A 26,169-nucleotide genomic window follows, 5' to 3' on the forward strand; every position below is an offset into this window, starting at 1 on the left:
CCTCTAACTGGAAGGGGCAGGACAAAATTTTGACTTCCTGTTTCAGCTAACTGTCTCTCACACACAGTTAACTATTTCACAGCCAATTTCAGCAGAAAGTGACCCCTCTATATCACATCCTAAACTTCAGATAATTGCCCATTACTTATTTATAAAATTGAAACAACCAACTTCTAAGTAGTTCCGTTCGTCCTACCTAGTGACAATCTCGCTAGATAGTTAGCAACATTTTTACTTGAAGTATTTATTATAAAAAGATTAAATTAGAAAAAGAAACGGCTACGTGATGCGTATGAGTGGTGAGAGATTGCCTAGGAAGATGATTGATTTCGTTCCTAGTGAGAGGAGAAGGAAAGGAAGGCCTAGGAAAACTTGGATTGAGGGAATTACCGAGGGAATGGCCTCTAGAGGCCTTCGGGAAGGGCAATGGGAGGACAGGAAATCTTGGACTTTGAGCATTGGGGATATGGTTCCTTAGGAATTGTCTTTAACCCTAAAAAAAGAAAAAAAATATATAAAAAGGCAAGGTTTTTTATTATTTATTTTTAAATCTTTTATTGAATTCACAACTGCAACAAGATTGTTGCAACAAGTAAATGTGGTACACGATTAAAAAAAATAACACGTGAAAATATACGAGTGGAGAAGGCACCCAGCAGTGTCACTCCCATTATCTTGGACATATGTACGCACTTATGACGACAGTAGATCGCGAGGCATCTTTTCTTCAATCCTTCTTGGAGGACCTACCTGGTAATGTGGAAGAAGATAGTTTTACGATTAGAGGGGATAGGATGAGCTGCTTTAAAAAAAAAAACGAGTTTTAGCAAGATCTTTAACGAAAGAGATCTCGAGGTCATTATGGATAGTGAGGTTAGATACATAGAACGGAGCGTTAAGAAGTTTTCGAAGTATTTTTGGACTGTAATGTCTGGAGGCGTAGTGAGTTGGAACGGTTTAGTCGATCCCCCATACTTCGATGCCGAATGACCATATAGGTCGCAGTAGCAACCAAGTATAAGGAGTCTTTTGTTTTGTTGTTGAGATTAGATCGTTTGTCAAGTAGCCTGGCGAGAAGTTTGTAGCGTTGGTTAGTTTCTTGTCTTTTGAGTCTAGTAGGGGGATTTTTTTTTTTTTAAATACATAACAATAATCTAAAATCCTCGCTAAGTTCCCTGAGAATGTTTTGAACTAAAGTTAATTACCTCTTTCATAAGTTACCCCTTTTGTAAGAGTAGTTTAATGCTTAAAGAAATATGGGTCCATCACCGGATGTAAGGAGCTCCAAGAAAGAGAGGGTCAGTCCTACGAGGGGGTTCAGCATTTGGAGTGATGGGGAAATCAGGGGTAATGGAGGGCCCATCACCGGATGTACGAACTGTAAGGAGCTCCAAGAAACAGAGGGTCAATCCTACGGGGTTCAGCATTTGGAGTGATGGGGAAATCAGGGGTAATGCTGAGTCCATCACCGGATGTACGAACTGTAAGGAGCTCCAAGAAAGAGAGGGTCATTCCTAGGGGGTTCAGCAGCTGGATTAGAACCCGGGAGCCGGTATACGCGAACCAATCAGCTAATCCCTTCTCTTTTTCAATGCTTATTTTGATTTTCATCCATCTGATACTTATTTTGCCTTTAATATCTTGAAAAGTTAACCCTAGTTGATACAGCACAAGCTATTTGTAAAAACCTGGTGGAAATAAGGGCAAATAAAATCTTAATTCCTATAAATAAGAAGTGGGGAAATATCTATCAGCTGAGACAAGTGGGGACACAAAACCGCTGTAAATGGGGGGGAAATAAGTTGCCATAAATGTCTGGAAAAACTCGTCAGTATATTTATATGTTCGTAGCTTTTAATAATTAGCCTATAAGAAGTGGGGCTGGGTGGAGAGGAAAAGCCGGAAAAGCTCTGAGAATGATAGAGGCTAAGAGAGAGAGAGAGAGAGACAACTGATGCTTATCTTACGAAAATTTTAAGAGGCGTACAAATGTATTTAAAGCTTACGTAATCATCATTAGTATGCATAAAGCTTGAGCTTTCTTCATCAAAAACTAATTAACTTTAGTTGGAAATAGAGGTAGCAAAGCTTTGGGAGGCGGCGGTGAAAAAGGGGCCGGGGCGATAGAGGGTGCACGATGCTTTGCCCCGGGTGGCATTTCTTCGATGGCAAAAATCTCGCTCGCTTGACTGCCCTGAAAGCTCAGTGGAGGCGGCATCTCTCTGCCGCCACCCCCCATGCTTTCTTCTAGAGGAGTTTGCTCCACTACTCTCTCATTCCTCTTGGACTCCCGGCCGACACAAGGGCACCCTGTAAATCTCCCTTTTTTTTCCACCGCCAACATCGCTTCCGCCCCCGTCGCTTGGTGCCATCACCTGTTTATTACCTATCCCGCAATCTCATTTTATATTTATTTTATTTATTTTTTAAAGTCAGAAGTGAGCTTATCATCGCAGAATATTCAATTTAATAATTCCGCCCCATTTTATATCCAGAAATAATCTCCTTAAGCGCCGCCCTCAATGAGGTCGAATTATTTTATTGAATAATGATAAATAAATAGAATAAATCTTTATTAGAATAAATAATCTTTATTTATCCCTCTGCAAGACCCACTCAACCCTTAAGTAACTCATTATTTACCTGGATGATGAACAGAACTCTTTAGGGTACTTCAGGTAGACGCAAGTTGCGTGCTAGAAACATATTAATTGCTACGACATTTTCCCCGTTATTGTTGTCGAACAATTTGTGTCTATTGTTTTTTCCATGATGCACAATGGCTGAGATTATCTGTAGGGATAATCTCAGCCATTGTTAGCCTTCAAAAAAAAAAAGAAACCAAAAAAAATCTGAAGAATCTACAATTAGTAGATTTTTTCACTGCAAATGCTGAGACAGTTGCATCATAATATTGTACTTTGACTGAGAAATCGATTTATTGTGATATTTACTGTCAGGTTACAACTAGAAAGGAAGGTATTGTTACAATGCTGCTTTCGTGTTTTTGCCGGAAGTATAACAGTCGAGCATCTCAATAAAGGGCTCTGGCGGGGGAAAGCAAAGTGGCCACTATTTGGAGGTGGCCGTTAGAAGGAGGTAGGCAAGTTTCATAATAAAGGTTTTTTTTCCAAATATCTATTTAAATATTGTTTATTATTAATAGATTTAAAAACGTACATAATTGCATAATTATTGCAGCTATATGATGTGCATCAAATTTTTCTTAATTATCTAAAAAATTTATCAAAAAACTACATATTATTGACTTAATTAATAATTTGTATAATAATCATCACATTTATTCATTACAATAATAATTTATGGTAAAATTATCATCACACTATTATCTATTATTAGAAAAATAGAACAAACCTTTCGGCAAGTTGACGATGGCTCGATTTGGTTTTTGCAAAATCTTCCAACACATTTATTTTCTCTTCTAGAGTTAACCACTTTCGTTTGGGAGACATATCAGAAAAAATAATATTTTTCATCCAATGTAATATTGAAAAATGATTAAAATGGTACAAGATGTATGGAGGTTATAGAGGGAAACTTTAGGAAAAACTAGAAAAAAACAAAAAACTTGAGAGGGGGATAATTATTTTTATCACCGCGTCAAACGAACTTTTAATAATAAGGTGGTCGTTGGTGGGAGGTGAAACATATAATCCGTTCCCCAAAATCAATGTCCGCGGTCGCTATGTAGAGTGTCCGTTAGACGGAGGTTCTTTTATATGGAAAGTGTATAGAGGAAAAAACAGGGAAATCCAAAAACTGTCCGTAAATGGAGGTGGTCGTTAGTGAGAGTGTCCTTTATGGGAGGCTCGTCTGTATATATATATGTACAAAAACTTTATTCAAGTTGTGCTTTTAGTATTTGACTAAAGTTCCACAATAGCAGATCTATAACTTTTATTTAAAACAACTTTTCCAAGGAAATTCTATTAAAGGCAAATTTTGAAGGAAAAGTCGAAGGCAGACTTTTCAACAAAAAAAGGTCGTTTGAGAGTATTTTCTATTTCCCAGGGCGCACTTGTGGTCGCAAAATTAATGGAAATAGGGTTCCAACTCGTTTCACATCCCCCCTATTCTCCAGACTTGGCTCCCTCGGACTACTATTTGTTCCCGAATATGAAGAAATGGCTGGCGGGAAAAAGATTTTATTCAAACGAAGAGATGATTGCAGAAACGAATGGCTATTTTTCAGACTTGGACAAATCCTATTATTCGGAAGGGATCAACAAACTAGAGCAGCGTTGGACAAAGTGTATAAGCCTAAAAGGAGACTATGTTGAAAAATAAAAAAAGGTTTACCCCAAAAAATTAAGTAGTTTTTATTTTTGCACGGACTTTTCAAACGACCCTCGTATATCTGCGACTAATGAGACTCTTTCCAGAGTTAGATAATAATAAGACGAGCTTTATTAAGTGATATGACTCAAAGCAACGGAAATTTGTAAGCTATTACGTCCCCCCCCCTACACTCAAACTGTAATGATGTAGCAGTGTACTGACAGTACCAGGAAAAAGCATGACACATTTCCCCCTCCCCTCTCCTGTTCCGGCTAAAATAGTTTCACTGATTTCATTACTACATTCTCTCCAAAGCCCTAAGTAGAGTAATAGCAGTGAGTGTTTATTAAATCTTCAAGCTGCTTGAAAAAGGGGGAGTAATGTGTGTGTGTGTGTGTGTCTGTGTGTGAGAAGGGTGAAGGGAGAGCTCACAGTTTAGGGTAGACAGCTGATAGAAGAAAAGACGGGGGCGTCTTGGCGAAAAAGACACTCACACACGCCAAAACTAGATTCAACCACCACATACATGTTCATGCATGTCTCAGCCTGCACAAAGACTGGCGCGCCTTGGCGAAAAACACACTCACACACGCCATAAACCTCAGACTCAAATCTCTCCCCACCACCACCACCACTACCCTCACAGTTTAGGGTAGACAGCTAGCTGATAGAAGAAAAGACGCGGGCGCCTCGGCGAAAAAAAAAACACACTGACACACACGCTAAAACCAGGCTCAACCACCACATACATGTTCATGCATGTCTTAGCCTGCACAACATTCTGCAAACAAATTTCTCTCACTTTCTCAAACGGAATAATATATTATTATACAAACTACAAACATATTATACTTGCCTTTTTCTTTATCTACAAAACATTTTCCAAGTATAATTAACACATGGTTTTTACTGCCTGAGTGATGCGGTGGGGGTGAGGAGTGAAGTCTCATTAATATTTTCTCGGCACTCGTTTAGTAATTTTCTAAGTAAACTCTTTAGGAAAAAGTTGGCGAAAAAAGTGTATATGGTTGTCTGATGAAAAAGAGTTAATTTCTTGTTGTCTTGTTGAGGGAGAAATGTTTATTAATTACAATTAATTCTATCGGAAGTAGAGGAAGGAATCAGCTGATTGGTTCTCAGTGTCCCATCAGTGATGCAACTTCCGTGATTCCACAGATTTTCCCTTCCTTGCGTTCCCTTCCTTCAGAAATCATAATAAAAAAAAAAAATTAAAACCGGAAGTGGGCGAAACGGGGAGGGGCGAGTAGGAAAAAAAAACTTATTTGAAAATAAATATCATTCATCATGCGGCAAAGATGTTCTTCACGAAGACGCTCTAACTTTCATGATTTATTATATCATAAAGGCAGTTGTGATTTGGGCGGGGCAAGTAGAGAGAGTTACCCGCCTTTTGGCTGCCGCAAAAACTTTTTGCCACTTTAAAATAAGATTGATAATCAGCAGTTTTGTGTGAGTGTGTGTGTGTTTGTGATATTTTACTATACTATCTAGTAAGCATGCGCATTATTTACTCACTGTAAACGTAATGGGGAGCCTGTATTTTAGTTGTAAGATATCGTGTGATTAGTTTGCAAAAAAAAACCCAAATTAAAATTAAATGCAAAATTTTGTAACATGGTATTTTTAAGATTATTCCAAATATTGAATAATAATACAAGATGTGGATTAAATAACGAGAGACTGATGCTGCTACAGAAGAACTATGCATGCGCCAAAACCCTAACGACCGCGACAGCTGTGCAGCGTAAAGCCTTCTCTTTCGATTGTGCAGCGTCTCACGTGTTTGTAGAGAAATCTGTCTCAACCGGAACCGTCGTTTGTGTACTAGAGGTGTTAGTTTCGTTTTGCCGAAAACATGATACTACACATGTAGTAGAGCAACGAATTGTCGCGAAATTTCACATTAAAACTTGGGTAAAACCGCTACTGAAACTTGATCTTTTATTAAAAGAAGTTTATGGCGATGAATGTTGTATCATGTTCGCAAGTTTTTCGAGTGGTTCAAGAGGTTTCCAAGATGGCCGAGAAGACGTCGGAGATGATGACCGCCCTGGTCGCCCTTCCACGTCTAAAATGGATTATATCGATTATAATTAATCAACATTACTACCGCGTGAGGTGCTCGCTCAACTCTGGTGAAAGAGTAAGGAAAAAAAAAATGGACCCGATTTGTGGAAGAACCAGAGTCATGAGTTCTCCATCAAGACAACCAGCGCCAGCTCACACTGCATTGTCTGTCTCTCAAGACGTTCCTAGCCAAGTACAACATCCCAGTTTATAAGGCCATCCGCCTTATTCGCCTGTCCTGGCCGCCCCATATGACTTTTATCTGTTTCCCCAAAATCAAATCTGCACTAAAAGAAACACGATTTCAGTCCGTTGAAGCTGTGAAAGAAAAAGTTGCAAGTGTCATGCAGGAGCTCACAGAAAAAGACTTCCAGCACTGTTTGGAACAATGGTAAATTCGCGTGGAGCGTTGTAGGGGTAGAGGAGGGGTGGATATTGGAGGTGATAATAACTAAATATGTATAAATTTAAAATAAAATGTTTTACAGCAATAGTCTCGTTATTTAATAGCCACATCTCGTAGTCATTTTAATGTATAAGTCAGATTTATGCAACCGATAAGTCACGATACTTGTGATGAGCCAATTTCTGCGTGAAAAATGCCGTGATTTTTTTGTAAAATAAAATTTAAAAAAACTTTCATTTTCAAGAGGCGGAAATAGCCGATTTTCGCTGGAATTTTCTCTGCCATGTGACCGGAAGAGGTTGCATTGTTTTGTGTAGGAGAGAGGCGATCTTGAGACCTGGGGATGTGTTAGCATGAGGGAACTCACTTTCTTGTCTTTGGCGACTTCCTTGTACAGGAAACTGGATTTAAAATCGCTTTCTACAGAATATCTTTTGGACATGCTGAACTCCAGCAAGTGGTAGATGTTGAATAGAGAAGCTGGGGTCTGATTGGTTCCAATCATCTTTGGGTGGCTCTAGGAGTGGACCAATTTATGGCCTGAAATAGAATAATTTCGGTCGCAAAAACCAAAGCAATTACCGTTGTTAGCCAGAAATGAAGAATTGGTCGGTTCGAAAACCTCTGCTTTTTTTTTAAAAAAAACGATACAGAATTCTACGGCAACTAAATTATTCACCTAAAAGCTTTTGATAAGCAATTTAAAGGAAATTTAGGAGACATTTTCGGAGGAAAAAAAAAAACAAAATTTCAGAAACGTGAAAAGTCCATTGGGTAATGCGTTGTACTTCCGGGTAGTTTTGGAATTCTATTAAAATTAATCAATACAATTAATCGCCCCTACAGACACGTATAGTCGTACATTATACTGTAGAGGGAGCCATAGCCACCCTCCTCTTCCAAAGAGTCCCCCCCCTAATCCTGGGAAATTTTGAAATTAAAGGTGGTAGACATGTTTGTGCATGCTTTAAAGAGAATCGTTGGAGTAGCACTTCCGGTTAAGGAAGTGGACTGAAACAATCTAACTTCCGGCGATCTTTATCAGTTTTTTTTAAAAATATTTTATTCACACTCAAAGGTCACATTGTAAAAATCGCCCTTTCTGGCTGAGGAGGAAGGGCGACCTTAAAACGAGGCACTTCCGGTGAGAATGCGTAAAGTATATTCCTTATAATGGCCAGAGAGAGTTCCACCAATTAGATTGTAGTTAAATTTTCATTGAAATAAAAAAAATAAATAAAAATCATATTACTAAAAGTATGTTTTCAATTTATTTCCTTTTTCCCGAAGTTTTACCCTTTTTTAATTTTTCTTTAACAAATATTTACATAACCCGGAAAGAAAAACTATGATATTGTTTTTTCAATTCAATTTCGACAGGAATTCGTTGTTGCGTAAAACAATAACTGGAACACTCAGTTTAATTGAATGAAAAACGGTTCTTTTTTCTGTTTTCCCATTTTTCATTGAGTTAAATTTTATTATTTTCTTTTAAATATTAAAGTCAGAGATTAAATTGATTAGGATTAGCGCTACAAGAAAAAAAAAAAAATCTTTCATTCAAAAATTTTATTATTCTGACTAGTACTAGTAGGTTTCGAACCTATAATGTACAACCGTTATTAATGTAAAGACTTAATGCTAACCACTACGCTACGGCGGCGGCAGACGGTTGTGTATTTTATTGTTGATCATTAGCCGAATAAGTATGAATATTTAGTATCCACCAGTTACGGTTATGGATTTCTATTTCTAAAAAAAAAAAAAAATTTAAAATATTTTTTAATTTTTATAATTTTGAATTGCATACAATTAGCAGTACTTAACTTAAGTTTCAGAAGAAGGAAGAAATTATGAGAAGCACGAAGTAGCCAGTAACATACTACAGCACTCCTGGTGACTAAAATACACATTTCTACCACTGACTTTATTATTAATCGACATATGTTCGATTTAATATAATCAATTATTCAATCATTCGATATGCGTATATTCATCAATAAGGTTGTTTATTATTGGCTACCATATTGGTACCACTCATCACAACAAATCAACTAAAATTTATGTTTTGGGTAAACTGATAGAATATTAATAGAACTACTTAAATTAATAAATTAATTCGAATATTATTTACACGTGCACCTGAATTATTCATAGAATATAAATTACTACTGAAGACTAATGAAGTACTGTTCAAGTCAAACTTCGCTTGATTAATTTAATTTATTTATATATGGAGATACCATTTTTCTTAGAAACTTTTAATATTAAAGTAAAGAAATCTCTAATTTTTTTTTCAGGGCGGGGCTTAATCTCCAACTACCAATTAGGTGTCGTGGACGGGTGGCGGAAGCTCATACTTTACTATAAACAATTTTATATGAAACAAATAAAAAGTTAGTCATGCGCGGGATTCGAACCGGGGACCTCCCACACATGAAGCCATTCTCTAGACCACTAGACCAACACCCATCCCCGGTTTTTGTGATGTTACAAAATAGAGTAAAATTCGCGGAAAATTTAAAAAAAAAAAGGGGGAAAATTTCAGTATTTGTTTAATACTTTTTGTTTTGTTTCAACACAGCAAGTAATTGCTAATTTTCTTGGCATCTTAGAAGTTTCGTTGAAACAAAATGAATTTTCATTCTTGTAATCGAAGTTTTCCTCTTTTTTCCCCCCTTAGGGCAAAGAACAAAAAAAAAATATCTAGCAAAGATATCCAATTTTCTTTTTCCTGTGAAAATGCTTCCACGGTTCATTAACTGTGTTGATCTTACATGTGCTATGTTGAGTTTTCCTTCTCCACTTTCTTTTCCAGCCGTGGAGCATGGAGAAGAAGAAGAAGAAGAACAAAAAAAGGAGACAAAATAATACAAGTGTGTGTGAGTTTGAAAGAGAGAGATAATAAGCTAGTAGATAGATGGAAAAGATTTTGCTTGGACATAAGGTCACATCCTAAGTATCTTTTTTTTTCATCCAGAAAACAGGGATGAATCCAAGCGTAATCTACGTAACAATTTTTAGGATAGTGTCGAAGTAAGGAGATGATAGTGGAGCTAGTAACAACTACATCGGCCAAACAGCAGCAACAACAACAACAACAACTACAACAAAAAAAAAACCCGGATATAGAACGCACTTACTAGTAAAAAGAATTGAACAACTTCATCTTTGTTTTTCCAGTCCTCCTCCCCACAAAGAATGGCGGTAGGAGTGTGGGGGGGTTGATTGTGTTAGTTTAGTACGCATGCGTCTATGTTAGCAAAGTAGCAGAAGGTTTTAGCATCAACTTTATACAAGTTAGAACAGGTTTTTTTTTTGTTTTTTATCGTTAGAGAGCTCTTTATTGTTTATCTGTGTATGTTTGCCTGATGCGCTAAAAGGAAGTATATGATACGGGTGTGTGTGTGTGTGTGTGTGTGTGTTTCCCTTCATTGTATGGCCCAATTTTTCGGATCATTTCGTTTCTTCGTACTTTGGAACCTCATCCTGTTACCTCATTCTCCTTTTTTTTGCGTTTCCCCCCACCCCAACCAGAGTCCTGGGGATTCCTGTGTTTTCATGATTCTGCAGCCACTCTAGTGTTACTACGGATGTTCTACTTTCCCCAACCTAGTTTGAAACCTTGTTTGTAAGTTTAGGGTGGAGAGTAGAACAACTATAGAGTTTAGGCAGCCTATCTAAAAACATTTGTTCCAGTCACTATGCACCTTGGTTATAGATTTCTTGACTTCTGGAAGGATCAGTACCAGTTTCCCTCTTAACTTTCATGACTTCTTTTGGGGGGTTCCCACGAAGCAGTAGAAGCTACAAATTTTCCTGACTTTGGCTTCAAGTCTTAAACGCCTCATGCTATGTTTCAGGCCAATGTAAGAATATTTTGAGCGATCCTTCTTCGGCACTGGATGTCCACCATCTCCTGGCTAAAACCCAGCAAAACGTTTTCCAGGAAATTCCTAACACTTCCTGTTTCCTAAGTTTCTGGAACTTTCTGGACAAATTGTTACCTAGGGTCCGCATACTACTTCTTTTTTTTCTCCATTTTAAGTTTTACAGTACAACCTCAATTAACCGGGGCTGACTTCCGGCTGTACCCTAACCTGGAAAACTGAAATCCCGGTTAAACTGAATACACAGTATTACATGGTACATTTGTACGTTTAGCACCAAGTTTTCTTAACGGATTCCATTGTGACCGAAAGGGCAAACGAAAGATGTTTTCTGTAGGACGGAACTGATTATCACTGAAGACTAGCTTGAGATTAGGGGCTGCTCTCTGGGAAGATTATAAAATAATGCCGGTAATTATCCACTAAAAACATTACATATAACCGTGAAGTTGAAAATCAATCATTTACGACACGTAAATCCCCATGGTCTTTTGTAAGACCGTGGTAAATCCCAAGAAATTCAGTACTAATTGCACCATATTTTTAGGTTTTTACATAATTAGATAATGACCCTTCAAGAAAATCAGTTATAAAAGAGTTGCTGCCACGCCTACAAATTATGTTACATCGGAAGACAAAAAAATTTTCCTGTCGCCACAGAAAATTAACTTTTGTTTCTTGCGCCGATCCAGGTGTACTTATGGATGACTCAACTTGATCCCGGTTAATCGAGGTTGTACTGTATTTTAATAAGGGGCTGGTGGGTGTTAGTCTAGGTGGGTCATAAGCGTGGCTTTGTAAGTGGGAAATTCCCAGTTTTAATTCCCGAGTATGGCTACATTTTATTTGTTAGAGAAAATATTGTTTGTAGTAAAGTACGAGGTTCTGCTCCCTCCTTGTTCATGACTCCTAATTGGTAGTTTGACGTTAAGCCCCGCCTGAAAAATTAGGAGATTACTTTACTTTTTATTAATAAAGGCAACAGCTCCATAACAGTGTGTATATTGTAGTGTATTGTTTGGCTAGTGAATACTTCCATTGAAAGATTTTTTGTAATTGATACAACAATTTGGGGCTTTAAAAAATTCAAATTGATGTGATAAACGCTAGCCGTGTGTTTAGAGATGTACCTCTAAGATGTACTGAGTTCTACTGGGTTCGATTCCCTGGACTTGCTTTTGGATTTTATTTAAAAATGCTAGTCACTTCCTTTCGCGATACCTAATTTGGTAGTTGGACGTAAAACCCGCCCAGGAAATAGACATTACATTTTTCTTTTTTGCACCATATTATACCTCACTATACTTTATTCATAATTCTTTTTCCCTTTTTTTGCTTTTTAGGGTTCCCACTTCTTCCTCCATCTCTTTATTGTTATTTTGGTGACATTTCCCAGTTTTTTTTTTTCCTTTTGCGGTCAGGTTCTGACTATCACAACAATGTCCTCAAGTATTATCAGTGAGCAAGACGTGCTCAGAATAATCTCACACGGGTGTTAGGCATTATCGTCTCAAAACCCTTCTTCCTTATCCTTCGTCAAAATTTATATGTTTGATCGTTGAGCTGGACCCTTTTTTTTTGCTCCTTTTTAAAAATAAAAAAAATAAAAATAAAAAATAATAATATTTTTATGAGATAGTTATAGTTTTGTTTAATTTTTAACATTTTACTGTTTATTTCTTGTTGAATTTTCAGAATGTAGATTTCACAGGAAATATACGCTTTGAAGACCTCTAAAACAGCGTTTCCCAACCTTTTTTTTGGCTCGTGTACCACTTGGTAGTACCACATCATGCTAAATTGTACCACTTCGTAAAAATGATTGTATTTCGTGCAAATTTTGTTATTCCAAGTGTTATTTTACTATTATTATCTTTATTTTGTATAGAGATACCAATGTATCTGCAACAAAGGAGTTCCAAGTTCATGTTCACTTTATTAAACTTTGTAAAGTGTAAGATCTTAGTTTTAAAACTTTTTTTTAAATAATTAAAAATTGCGTACATATTTTTCTCTTCAAAATTATTAATTAATTTACAAAGTTTTTCTTTAAGGATTATTATATTTGTGCCCGAATCTTCCAAAATTAATATCTTTTAAGCATTTAACTACCTCTGTAAGTACCAATTAAAATTCAATGTTGCTTGGATAGGAGCTTATTCCATTACAATCCAGTCTCTTTAAGCAGATGTTTTACATAGTTATCATTTAAGTTCTTCTGTCACATGATAATTTTATTAAATTTTCTTTATCTTTTATTGGATAATGATGTAGCTTTTCCTAAATTTTCTTTATAGAAGGGGGGTTTGAAATCCGAATTATCATTTGTGTTTTCGGGTTTTGGGGAAAATACTCGCATGAAAGACAATTTCAATCCTCGATAAATGTGCTATTATATTTTCTCGTATATCTTGAGACAGACCAACCTTATTACTCTGTACATATTAACAACTTTACTGTATAATATTATTAATTAAAATAATTTTTATGTATTATAAAAATTTTTTATTTTTTATGTCCGCCATTATTGGTTATTTTTCGCGTACAGCCAACCAGCAACTGGCGTACCACCACAGGCTTGGAAACGCTGCTCTAAATAAAGAACAAATTTTCAGAATCTGTGGTGGTCATTTATCATTTGATCCTTTACAAAGTAGCCGATAAAGATGGCAGCCCAGAATGGGTCATGGACCTACGTATTTTGCTAAAGAACCTTCCGCCTAGAAAATTAGCGCAGGAAATCATTTGTACTGGTCCTAAAATTGCACTGAAATTGTTTTTTTTTTTTTTGGAGGGGGGCAACATTTAGTCAACAATCCTTACCCATATTTAATTGTTGATTTAAAAAAAAATGCACCATTCTCTTTCATCTGATATCGATTTAATTACCGATCGTCCAATTTTGTCGATTTTTCGTCTTTGGTTGTCAATTTAGAGTCAAAATAAAGATCAAGTTGACGCTGAAGTACTCACAGCTGATTTAAAAATAAAAATAAAAATCAATATTCTATTGATTGAAACGCCATCTTTGTGCGAATCGGAGAACTACATCTTGCCTCAGTATTCGCTTAGCCTAACTCCCACTGTTTTTAAGAGTTTTGTATCTAAAAATTTAAATTTTTATAAATTAAAATTTAATATTTGTTGAAACATTATTTTTAAAGGTATAGTGTTTGCAATTAAACAATGTCTGATATCAACAAAATGAAATTTGTTACCGGAAAATTATAATAAAACGTTGAATTTTAAATTTTCTCATCGAGGAACAAATTATTTCAAAATGGAAAATATCAATGTAGCCTTTATTATCAAAAACGAATAAAACGGAAGGAAGGGAAACTCTTCTTTTTCCTAATTACGTGATGAAAATTTCCTTTTGAATTATGAATGTGAGAGTTTTCATTTTAATAATTCTCAAAATTTAACAGCCTAATTGAAAAGTTATTAACTCGCCATTTAATTTTCACTTTATTTGCAAAATATTTCCGACATATTAGGGGAGGGATTAGCTATGAGGTTAGCATACTGGACTCCCACGCGGAGGTCCCGGGTTCGAATCCAGCTGCTGACCCTTAGATTTTCTCTTCCTAGGAGCTTCTTACAGCTCACTGTCCGGTGATGGACAGTGTTGTCTGTAACGAGAGAACACTGTCCGGAGGCCGGCAGTGCACTGAAAAAAGCTCCGAGAGCTAATAACCTCAGCTGTTGATGCGCTTAAAAAAAAAAATAATAATAATAATAATTCCGACATATTGTTAAAGACGTAATGAAATACTTTTTTAAGGGTAGGTGGTAAAAAAAAAAGCTCGCAGCGCTTAGCTACGTAAGAGAAGCTTTTTTTCCCCCATCTAAAGCATAATCCTAATGTAAAGGCATTATTATCGATATTTTATATTTCGGGAAGTGTTGAGAAGGTGGGCTTGTCCAGTCCTGGAAAGCCATTGAGGGAGAATGGGAAGGATAATCAAGTTAGATTAGAGAAAAAGTGTGTTGTCCTTTACACCCTTAATATATATTACACAGTGAGGCGCCACGGTAGCCGAGCGGTTAAGAGACTAGACCCGCAAAGCTAAGATGTTTTGTTGGTTTAGTGGGTTCGATTCCCGGTCTGTAGTCCTTACATTTTATTTAATGGTTAATATGAGAAATTTACAATAATGTATGTTAGGCGGTTATAGACTAGACCCGCAAAGCTAAGATGTATTGTTGGTTTATTGGATTCGATCCCCGGTGTCTAGGCCTGGCATTTTATTTAATGGTTAATATGAGAAATTTTATAGTAAAGTATGTTTGCTAGTCGCCTCCGACCACGACATCTAATTTGGTAGTAGGACGTAAAGCTCGCCTGAAAAAATGGGCATTCTTTACTTTTATTTACTTTGCAATTCCAGGGAGCTCGTTTAAGGTAGATGTAAATAGAATTGCGCTAATCGAACTAATGCTAAGCAGTGGTCTTTCATTGGTTCCCTGCTGTAGATCGACTCCCCCACAGCCATAAAGTGTGAGGTTGCGTGCTTTAGACCAACCTTAAGGCATAACTATTTAAGGAGTCACATCTACTTGGAATTGGGATTTCAGATAGTCCAGCTTGTTTACTTTTAGGAGTCACTATTTCTAATGCTCAGTTCAATGACTGGGTATCTTCAGTGCTGTCATTTGTGCTTTCAGTTATGATATTTGAATGAGAGAAGAGCTTTTTAAAAAAATTTATTTAACAGCAAAATTAGATGTTAACAGCTCAAAGGGTTTGACATGAATACAATTGCAGGAGAGCGTGTAAAAATATTAAGAGAACATCAGAACATGAGCATAAGCGGCATAAGAGCATAAGAGAGTAATGTGGGAAAAATAAGTGTATTTATTAATGTAATTCTGCGGAGTCAGCTCGAGGTGTCAGGCTCGTGTGAACATTGCTGTAACTATAGTTGCTTTTGGGTACTTTTCACTTAGGCTTGCTCCGCCGACAATCTGGGCATCCTTTTTTTATCTAAAGCAAGCCATAATACACGTAACCCTTATATATCCTTCAGAGCACTGAAAACGGAAAACCTTTTAGCAAGTCTGGCTTTAGAATCCAAGAATCTTAACCCTGCACCAACCTTTACCCATCCATTCTATATTCCTTTTCTATAGCCTCTTTGGTCACGTAGAAGAAAAATACCATATCAGGACAAAACATTGACTCCTACCAAAAAAATCTATCTTCTCATAATTCCGAACAGAGTTTTTTTCAGTTCCTATAGCTCAAGTTTCTATTTCTTGGGGGGGAAAAAAACAGGTTTTTTTGAAGATTAAATTACAGCCCTAGGTCCATTTTCCAGCCATATTTGGCCACTTTGTGTTCCCTATAATGATGTTTTATTTTTTAAGCCTCCTTTTTCTTGGGAGTTTCGTCCGTTTATTTTTGTAAACAACAGCTGGTCGCATTGTTACCAACTTAATTGCACTTTATTGTATTCGGGTTCACTTTCCCCATTTATTTTTACTGGTTATTGTTTAATAATAAATGTTTTGACTAACTTCTAAACGTAAACAAAGCCCTCTTTTTATAAGGAAGTCAAGTTTATACCTTCTGTAGCTTTAATTGGATGGATTGGGAGGGGAGAATTTAATTTACGCAAACCTTAACTCCAAGAGTGCCTTAACCCGTTTTGAAATGATTCATCCATTCCTTATTGATTTCCTGGATAGATCTTCTGCAATCAGAGTTGGATTGTAATCCAATAATGGCTATAGTACCTACTTAAAGGTAAATCTATGATTAAAAAAAAAATTGTTACAGAATTTGCCCAGTAGGAGCGCTAGTAACCCAGACAGAATGGCGCTTCAGGCAATACGTTAATGGGATGTACAAAGTATGCGGGACGAAATATAAAGCAGTAGGAGAAAATCCGTACTTCGGAAAATTAAATGTTTCCCTAATTAAAGAAAAACTCAAATCTCTTCACCTTTTTTTCAAATTTTATTTTAATTTTTTGGGGAAAGCAGTCGAGTTTAACCAAAGAAAAACAATTATAATGCTAGATAATTAGGAAAAACTTCGAATAGGTTAATCAGGATTTTTTAAAAATTTTTCCATTATTATAACCTGCAGTTCGATTTTCTTATTTCTTTACGAGGGAGGTTCAGTTTTCCTAGGCTCTGCAGGTGAAGAGGCTTATCGTTAACATCTCCTTCTGAATGCCTAGGCCAGTGATGGCGAACCTATGACCCGCGGGTCAGACACTGACTCGATCAAGCTTTTTCACTGACCCACAATTGCTAGGCAACCATTTGATTGTTTACGCGGGTTGATTTAGATTTTTCTAATTGTGGTGGATAATTTATATTCTATCTGTATATTTTTTTTCAATCACGCATTGACACAAAAGCAATTTAAAATGCTATCTATAACCTTTAGTTTGTGATCATTACAGTTCTAAAAGCGCAAATGACGACAAATGCTTTTGTAGTATTTGAAATAAAGGCAAAAACTGTTTACAAAATATCAAATAAAATGTTATAATTTTACTCATATTTTTTTTTTGTTACAAAAAAAAGATCGACAACCCAAAGCAAATAACCATATTTAGATTTTTCTTCAGATAAAACCCTTTGTATCTATATACATTAAGAATGCAGATACAATATGTAATAAAAGTTCTACAACTACCCGACCATCGTCTACCCAAAATTATTGCGCAAAAAGTAATAAATAAAAAACTATACTGGTATCGCTCTTGGCTAGAATTATCGGATCGTTATGGTTGTGGCGTCGAGAAGTTCCTGGAGGAGCGTGTAAAGTTGCCTGATTGGAAGAGTACAATTCTGCAATTGTTTGAAGATCGGCATAAAAGGGATATGTTGTCACTGGCCTCCCGCTCGCAGCATTACTCTCTTTATAACCAGCTATTGAGTCAGGATCTACCTGATAATTATAAAAAATATATGTCAGACGAGGGTAGTTTACACCTAAAGAGAGTAGTGTTTCGGGCGAGATGCCAGCTGTTAGATCTGAACTTCAAGCCGTGGGCAGATGAAAATTCCCGACTCTGCACTATGTGTAATTTGGGTGTAGAAGAGTGTGCTTTCCACTTCCTTGCCGTGTGTCCGATACTCAGGGAGTACAGGGTAAGGTGGTTCAATAAGGCAGAATTGACTAGTGACGAGATTATAAGTTTTTTTAACGGAAGGGGCAACTGGTACCCGTTGTATTCATACGTACAGACCGCATCCACTTATAGAGCTTTCCTGATCTCACAATACAATGGATAGTTTTATTTTTCACTTTAATTATTTATTTTTATTTATTTTATTCTGTTTTGTGTATTTTACCTTTAATCTCATACTAATCATTTTATCTCCAATCTCTTACTACTGAAGTACGTTATTTTTGTTTTTTCATTTTTGGTTGAATTAAAAAAAAAAAAAAAAAAAAAAAATGTGTAATTATTATTTAATTAAGTAAATTGTTTATTAAAATTAGAAGTAAATATTTTCAGTTGTTTATAACATACGAGGTTAACTTGGCAGACGGACAAATGTCCATTGTCTATAGTGTATTTGTATATATAAATTTTTTGTGTGTATTTTGTAAATTAGAAAAATAAAAACACTATCTATCTATCTATCTATCTATCTTCAGATAAAACACACTTTTGTTCAGGTTTTGTTCAGTTATGTTTGTAAAAAAGAGACTTCCATAGCCACTTGTTTCGTCCCGTTTTACCCAGTTAAGCCAACTGAATTTTAAAGATGTTTAGTTTTGAAAATATTTTTAAACTTAACTCTTGTGCAAATGGGGGCATTAGTGACCCAAGAGCTAGAACTAAAAAAAAAAAAAAAAAAAAATGAACAAAATTTGACCCACTTCTCCAAAAGGTTCGCCATCCCTGGCCTAGGCTAGTATAGCCTTTAGAAAGGCCACTTACACTGACCAGGGATTCTATTCACCAGTAAGATATGATCTCTTCCACTCCCAATAGTCCAAGAATAACTTCTTGCAATCCAGCGATTCTAACACCGTCAGTTGGGTGGCAGGCCCTGTCAGTCGAGGGGGTCTCTACATGAATCAACCCACACCCTGAAAAGTTGAGAGACTTATAGTGATGCCTCTTTGTAAATATTCTAGTTTGAGAAAAACCTCGCTTTTTTTTTTTACAAGCCGATCTCGATTTTTTTGAGACTTATCTTCTCCTAGTACCCCAATTGGCGGTTTCAGTGCTATTCGATGGGGTGTAAGAACTGTTATTGTAATTTTATTTAAAAGTAAATTGATAAATTGGAAAAATATCCAAGTTAGAATGCGGATCGAATAGGAGAAAATCGAGTGAATTTACACCAGATACTTTTTTGAACTCCTGGGAGCTAAAAAGACAGTCTATTTTTGGGGAAAAACTGAATATGGTCGCAATGCTTTTCCGCTCTCTTGAGGATTAAGAGAAAATAAGAAGAAAATGGTTTGGTGATCCCCTTTGAAGGAGTACCCGTTTTTTTTCTCCTCACGCAATTTTTTTTTTTTTTTTTTAAAGAAAAGTTAATATTTGAGTTTGGAAAAATTATTGAGGCGGTCCCCCTCTTTCCTTGGTTGAAGTTGTAGAAGAAAATTTCCTACACAAATTGGAATCGTTCCAAGACTCGCTAAAGCCGTTCTCTTTTCAGCCTGAGGAAATTTTCCCTCCTTCCATCTTAGTTAAGTGAGCTTTGAGGGGCCGCGGGTGGCCAGACGGGGGAGGAAAAGTAAGCAGAAGTGCTGCCGCTTTTACCAAAGTTTTTCCTCATTGGATATTGTTTTTAATTGAAACATCAGCTTTTCCTTGTCCAACCCTTCGCTGGCCCATGCCAAACATGTTTTTCTTCATCCAAGTTAATCCAAGCTCTCCCTACTTTCATTCCACTGTCTTCGTGGCCTTTGGACACTTTACACCAACTTCTGACGTAACCATAAAGTCTTTTTAAGACGTGGCAGTCAAGAAGGCCGCCGTGGCGAACGAATAGCTTTTGCTAGCTTTAATGCTTTATTACTTTTCCCATTTAACTTCCCGCTTACGATATGCCCTGTTCAAATGAGGAACAGTTTTTAGTTCCTGTAAGAAAAGTGGGGGGGAAGAAAAACTGCGGGCTGCGCAAAAAAAGGGAAAAAGTTTGTTGGAAACAAAATTTTTGCAACTCTGCCAAGTTACAAGTAGTAGCATTTTTACGTCAAGTCTTGGCCATTAAAAGTTATAGTTCCAAAAAAATTTTTTTTTTAAATTTCTGTGCAAAATATTACAACCTCCGTAACTATCAAGATTTATCATCTTAATCAATCCGGAAACTGGGAAAATTCTCATCTAAACTTTTGTCCTGGAGTCAATATTTTGTCCTGATGTGGTATTTTTCTTCTATTTTTACGGCCAAAGAGGCTGTAGAAAGGAATATAGAGTGGATGGGTAAACGTTGGTGCAAAGTTAATCCCGTAAGATGATTTCTTGGCGTCTAAAGCCAGGCTAAGTTAAAAGGTTTTTCTGTTTTCAGTGCTCTGAAGGATATGAAAACGTTAAGCGTCAAGATTCATCAGTTTGGTTTAAACCTTTCCCCACAAACGATATCAACCATTGAAATGAGGTTAGGTCCGCTGTTTTTTTTTTTTTTTTATAATATCATTGAATTTATCCGTTTTTCATTCCTCATTGGTTTAGTGTAGAGATTTCAACAGAAACATAAGTGAAGTGGAATTCTCTTCACCAAAAAGTGAATTCAATTAGCTCTGACGATGGATGAAAAATCCCAAAACCGATTAGAGGATACAATAAACATGCGTAGCTCGTCGGATAAAATCAACGGTCTCATCATTTACAGGGGTTCTGGAGGAACTGTGACGCCATTACTTCAGTATTCACCGGAAGTGACCGATTTAAGGTCCCCTGAATCTCCCCCTCCTCCCCCAAAAAAAGAGGACCTCGTATTTGTGTAACCACCATAACTCCAAAGTTGTTGGAACGAATGGTGGGTGAGAAAGAATAGCCAAGACACTATATCTTGGACATCCAGGAGGGGCTAGAAGGAGATGGAGGTCCCGGTTTTGAGATGGCTCGACAATGTTGAACAGGATCTGGAGAGATTTGGGCGTAAGAAGATGGAGAAGATGGTGGCCTAAGAGAGAGAGAGAGAGAGTGAGATGATGGTACAGCTTTATAGAGGCGACCTCAAGGTCCTTCATGGACTGTAGTGCCAAACAAGAAGAAGAAGAAGAAGAACCACCATACAGTACAACCTCGATTAACCGGCCCTCGGTTAACCGGGATTCGGATTAACCGGGATCATATTGAGTCATCATAAGAGTACCTGGATCGGCGCCGAAACAAAACTTAATTTTCGGTGGCGTCAGTGAAATTTTTTTTCGTCTTCCGATGTAACATAATTGTAGGCGTGGCAGCAACTCTTTTATACCTGATTTTCTTAAAGGGTCATTATGTATGTATGTATGTAAAAACCCAAAATATGGTGCAATTAGAACAGAATTTCTTGGGATTTACCACGGTCTTACAAGAGATCTTACAAAAGACCAAGGGATTTACGCGTCGTAAATGGTTGATTTTCAACTTCACGGTTATATGTAATATTTTTACGGATAATTACCGGCATTATTTTAACCTTCCCAGAGAGCAGCCTGATCTCAAGCTAGTCTTCAGTGTTAATCAGCTCCGTCCTACAGAAAACATCTTTCGTTTACCCCTTTCGGTCGAATTTTCATTTCGCTTACGCAATGGAATCCGTTACGAAAACTTGGTGCTAAACGTACAAATGTACTCTGTAATACTGTGTATTCGGTTTAACCGGGATTTCAGTTTTCCAGAGTGGGTATAGCCGGAGGTCAGCCCGGTTAATCGAGATTGTACTGTAATTTCAAGTCGTAGAAATTATAAAACTTCGCGTAAGGATGCCGCAGAAAAATTTTGGTCAAACTAAGTAAACCGGAACTTACCACGTCACTGAATGCGATTTTTTGTTTGTCAGTAATTTTTAAAGATTTCTTTAAAAAAAAAAAACGGCTCCTACGTTTGTCCTTGAACTTGGAGCACTTTGTACCGTACATCAACTCATTTCCTGGGAAACTCGATTAAAGAACAGTTCCAGGAAAAGCGGATGGATGGGAAGCCGCTTTTTCAACCGGAACCCACTCACTAAACTTTAATAATTACTTTTTTTTAGGCACTCTTTATTACAGTAATTAAAAGACAAATTAAAGTATTAATTAAAAGAATTAAAATTATTTCTTGTTGGCTGTAAATTTCCCATCCAGGTTACGTGATCTTTTCAATGCATGTTTATGCCGAGATTCGTGTAGATATTCCTAGAAAGAAAAAAAAGATTATGAATTAATAAAATAATGAAGTAACAATGAAAATCGATTAAAGTTACAATTGAATGGAAACGCTTCATAACTTCCGCCGTGGTTTACTTAGGGTGCGTTCCACTAAGCGCTCACAACGATCAAAATGTCCCTTCAGCCGTTCCACTTGACGAGCGCGGTCGTAGTGGTCGTGGCGAAAACGTCACTAATGACGTCATTATTTTCGCTCACGCGAAGCTCACAACGCCCCACCTTAATAAGAGCTGGACCGAAGTGGGCGTTCAGAAAATGTGGCGCAATTTTTAAAAGCAAAGATGGCGACCGAAATAATTATTTCAGGTAAATGAAAGTATTTTCTGATGTACGTAAATGAATGTTTCTCGAAAGTCTAAAAAAAAATAATAAAATGAAAAATTACTTCTCCCTTTACATACTAAATCACTGAATAACGACCAATTACACTTTGATAGTTAATACGTGGCCTAAGTTTTCGCTTTTCACCATTGCGATTTTGTAAAATTGCATTCCACTCTTCATCGGAACTAGATGAAGAACTTTCTAAAGCATTGTTACGTTGCATTAATAAATATCCTACTGTTGCCACAAAATACTCCACTAAAATGTAATATAAAAAATTGAATTATATATATACTTTTAATATAAGTCAACTTTACCAATAATTAATAAAGTTTATTATAACTGCATATAAACGGGGTTAAAATTAAAAAACAACCTCTTGAAGCTTATTTTCGACTTATTTTGGAGGTCGCCATTTGTAATGTTTACATGAACGGTTAAAACGCCCCCAATAGTCCATCCACTTGGGTTTTTTCGATTGTAACGCTCGCAAGCAAGTGGAACGGGCAAAACCGCGGTCGTGAGCGTGATCGTTGTTGTGAAGGCTTAGTGGAATGCTGCACCCTTACTGAAGTATTAAGGAAATAATAGCGACTGCCAACACAGCAAATAGATTTTTAGTGGACTTAAAACTTTTAAAAAAAAGTTGTATTTTTGTTGTTTTCCAAAACTTACTATCGTTTACATTTTGTAGGATAGAAAAATAATAAAAAAAATTAGATATTTTTGCGATGGGAAGGCCACTGCTGTCGTATCCTGGATGTCCGAAATAGCACTCGGCCCAATATAGCGACTTCAGGATTCTGACATGCTCCAATACTTCCGCCACGAACCTAAGGTAAGCGGAAGTGAACTAGCTCACAAATTTCACCTGTGCGACTCATTACAATGGACATTTTGTCTGTGTGTTTCTCGTTGCCGTCAAAAAATCGTTACAAATTTTGCAATACAACAGTCATACCTACCCTCCGTTTTATTAGAATCCTGCCACCTTCTGTCAGTTTCTTTCTGGCTTCCCGTCGTTTCATTATACGGTGGTATTGTTTTGGATTGACGTACAGTGGCTGATTGTCCACCTGACATTGTCCAATTACTCGATATTTGTCACATTTTTTCTGCGCATCATTATCTCCGTCCATGTTATTTGTTTGCAATATTCTGTTTACCTGAAAAATTGATAAAAAGAAAATCATGTAGCGGGAAAAACAAAACATTTCTTTTGTTTTTCCCGCTACATGATAGCCAAACCCTTTGCGGTCTAACCTATCGTCCTAGATTGGTACTAAAAATATATATATATTTTTGTACTTAGCATACTTTACAAGTTGCAAAAAAATTACAGTTATAAAGGAGGGTTTGCCCTATGTTTTAAAGGGAATTTGGGAATTTTATCTTTTATAGAAAAAGAGAAAAAAATTGTCAAAGTTGGGTGTTTTTCAACGTTACGCTTTTTCGTGCAGTTTTTGACGTTCAACTCTTATACAACTGTCCTACCGGACAGTTTTAATACTCATTTACATATTAAATGCATGTATTTGTAAGTAAGATTAAATGAGAACATGAGTGGGGGATGGTGTGCCCCAGACAGCGTAGCCCAGAAGAGGCTTCTTGTGCCACCCCTTCGCAGTTCTAGTTCGAGAAACCTCTCTCTTTTTGTAAGGTAAATGATTTTCCCATTAGTCGTTTTGGTATTCTAACTGCCAGAGATTCACTCATATCGCAAAATAGCAGTTACAACGCATTCACACAGAAAGTGAAAGGCTGTTCTCCTCCCTTGCTGTTCCTTCCGCAGAGGATGTGCTCACCTATTATGGGACATCCTATAGGAGAAGCTTCACTCCAGCTATCTTGACCCACGAAACTTACCAGTATTAGGCTAAACTTTGCAATCTGCGCAGGTACACTCAACATGGGCATCGTCTTCAGCGATTCCAGACAGTTTGGCCGTTGTACAATGCTAAGCTGGTTTCCGCCTATACTCTGCGTGGCTGTTGGGGGTGTTGCCGAGTTGCTGGAGATGGCGCTATTTAGCAGCGTGTCTGGCACCACCAGGATACATGCCGTTTCTTCCAGCGACAGTTTGGGCAAGCCACCATTCCCCTGCAGGGCGTTACTGTTCTGACTTATGCCATTCACACAATTTACTGCGAAAACAACAAAAATTACATAAATTTTCTCTAACTGTAAGAGAAATGATCACATTCTGACTTCCTTTTTGGCTATTTTTCCGGCAAACCAACTGCTCACAGCAGTTATGGAGTTCCGCTACGTCATCCTAATTATTACTTTCTCGTTATTAAAAAGTCACCACTCCATTAAAATAAAGTATTTACGTACTCACATGCCAACAACTACTCGGGTAGAATACTTCATGTTGTTCTCACAAGCACTTTTATGCTTGTATAGTATTGTGAGGACAGAATTTATCAGCCTAAGAGAAAGGTTCAGCTCTTACAGTGATCCAGCTGACCCACTTTCCTAGACTTAATGGCTGTAATCCTACCATACAGCTGGCCGACGTGCTGTGGTGACGACGGCCATAAAATAAGGCTAGAGTCTTATCCTGGATTTTTTTTTTTGCCAGGATTAGACATTCTCATAATCTTCAGCTGTTCCTTCCAAACTGGGCACAATATAAACACCCGTAGAGTGTTCAAAATTTCATGATTTTTTTGTTTACATTTCAATTGATTCGTTTAACTCCACTCTAAATCAGACGCTAAATACTCTTTTAATAAACAACAAAATTAGTGTTCCTATGGCAAAAACATGAGTAATAATAAATGAATCAGAAAGAATAAAAGAACTAGAGGACTTTGAAAGGTAAAAATCAGGATACGATGAAAGAAGGCTGATGAACAACAATTTGGATAAAGGTACAATAACCTTTCTCCACTACAAACGATGTGTTTTGTTACATATTTACACGCACTGTATCTTCTGCTGATTCAGAACATCGATAAAAAACCATTTGCAACAAGTGGAAACATTCTGATGTGCTTTTCACAACTTGATTAGTTCGAAGTTTGCCAACAGATGATGGAAAATTCATAACATTGACCGAAACTGAAGTTACCGAGCTTGGGTGGCCGAAAAGCAATGTTTCTTTATTAGATGCTGTAATTTAAAGTAACTTTGCCTTTCGTACAAATTGTTTATTCACATTAATTTTTTATCACTTCCTAGCAAATGGATGCTAAAACGAAATTAACTTGATCCGCCTCAGTTTTAAAAGTGCTGTGCTGTGACCTTAAAAGAAGCTTCTTATTATCTTTATTCTTAATCACTTACCAAAAAATTAGAATCCTTTTTTTAATTTCTTACTTTATTTAATCTGCTAAACTTGAATGTAAACAAACCTGTGTTGAAGGTTATGTGACTCATAGTTATTCACAAAATGTCGTAAGTATTTTAATCACTTGTTATAATTGTTTACTTTGTTTAGAACGTTTATAAACATTTTAGTTTCAACTTACCAGCATTATTGTTAATATATCCAAACATCGGCCACATAATTAACTCATTTGTTGTACCTAATCCGAGCACCAACCTTCCAAACATGTCACTAAAAAAAAGAACTCTATAGATTAACCTAATACGTAATATCAGCTGTGCAACCGTACATTGTTAAAATAATAAATACTTATTAAAATAGAGTTTTTAATTGTTTTTAACCATTTCTCTTTATTTTTCACTTTGATTTACTAATTGTAAGAAAGAAACATGCAGATTTTTGACTAGAAATATTTGAAGCGCCCTTAGTTTGAATAAAATTTTCACAAATTGACTTTATCCTGTGGTAGTCCACATGTATC

The 26,169-nt window shown here is 36.6% G+C and overlaps 2 protein-coding genes across 2 annotated transcripts in view; one reads left to right on the forward strand and one right to left on the reverse strand.

The window, feature by feature from the left end:
- The window catches only part of side-VII (sidestep VII transmembrane protein), a 494,219-nt gene that overhangs the window by 169,452 nt on the left and 298,598 nt on the right, over positions 1 to 26,169 (forward strand). The gene's annotated exons all lie outside the window — the stretch shown is intronic.
- Positions 21,842 to 25,989, reverse strand: LOC141460035 (uncharacterized). Its single transcript, XM_074139646.1, has 4 exons — positions 25,831 to 25,989; positions 24,221 to 24,498; positions 23,320 to 23,520; positions 21,842 to 21,997 (listed from the first exon to the last, which is right to left on the reverse strand). Exons 1-4 carry the CDS (start codon positions 25,913 to 25,915, stop codon positions 21,914 to 21,916), a joined length of 648 nt encoding a protein of 215 aa, XP_073995747.1. The 5' UTR covers positions 25,916 to 25,989; the 3' UTR covers positions 21,842 to 21,913.

The sequence above is a fragment of the Rhodnius prolixus genome, unplaced genomic scaffold, assembly GCF_049639745.1.
Source record: "Rhodnius prolixus isolate KJV_2025 unplaced genomic scaffold, Rpr scaffold_6, whole genome shotgun sequence".
Lineage (NCBI taxonomy): Eukaryota > Metazoa > Arthropoda > Insecta > Hemiptera > Reduviidae > Rhodnius > Rhodnius prolixus.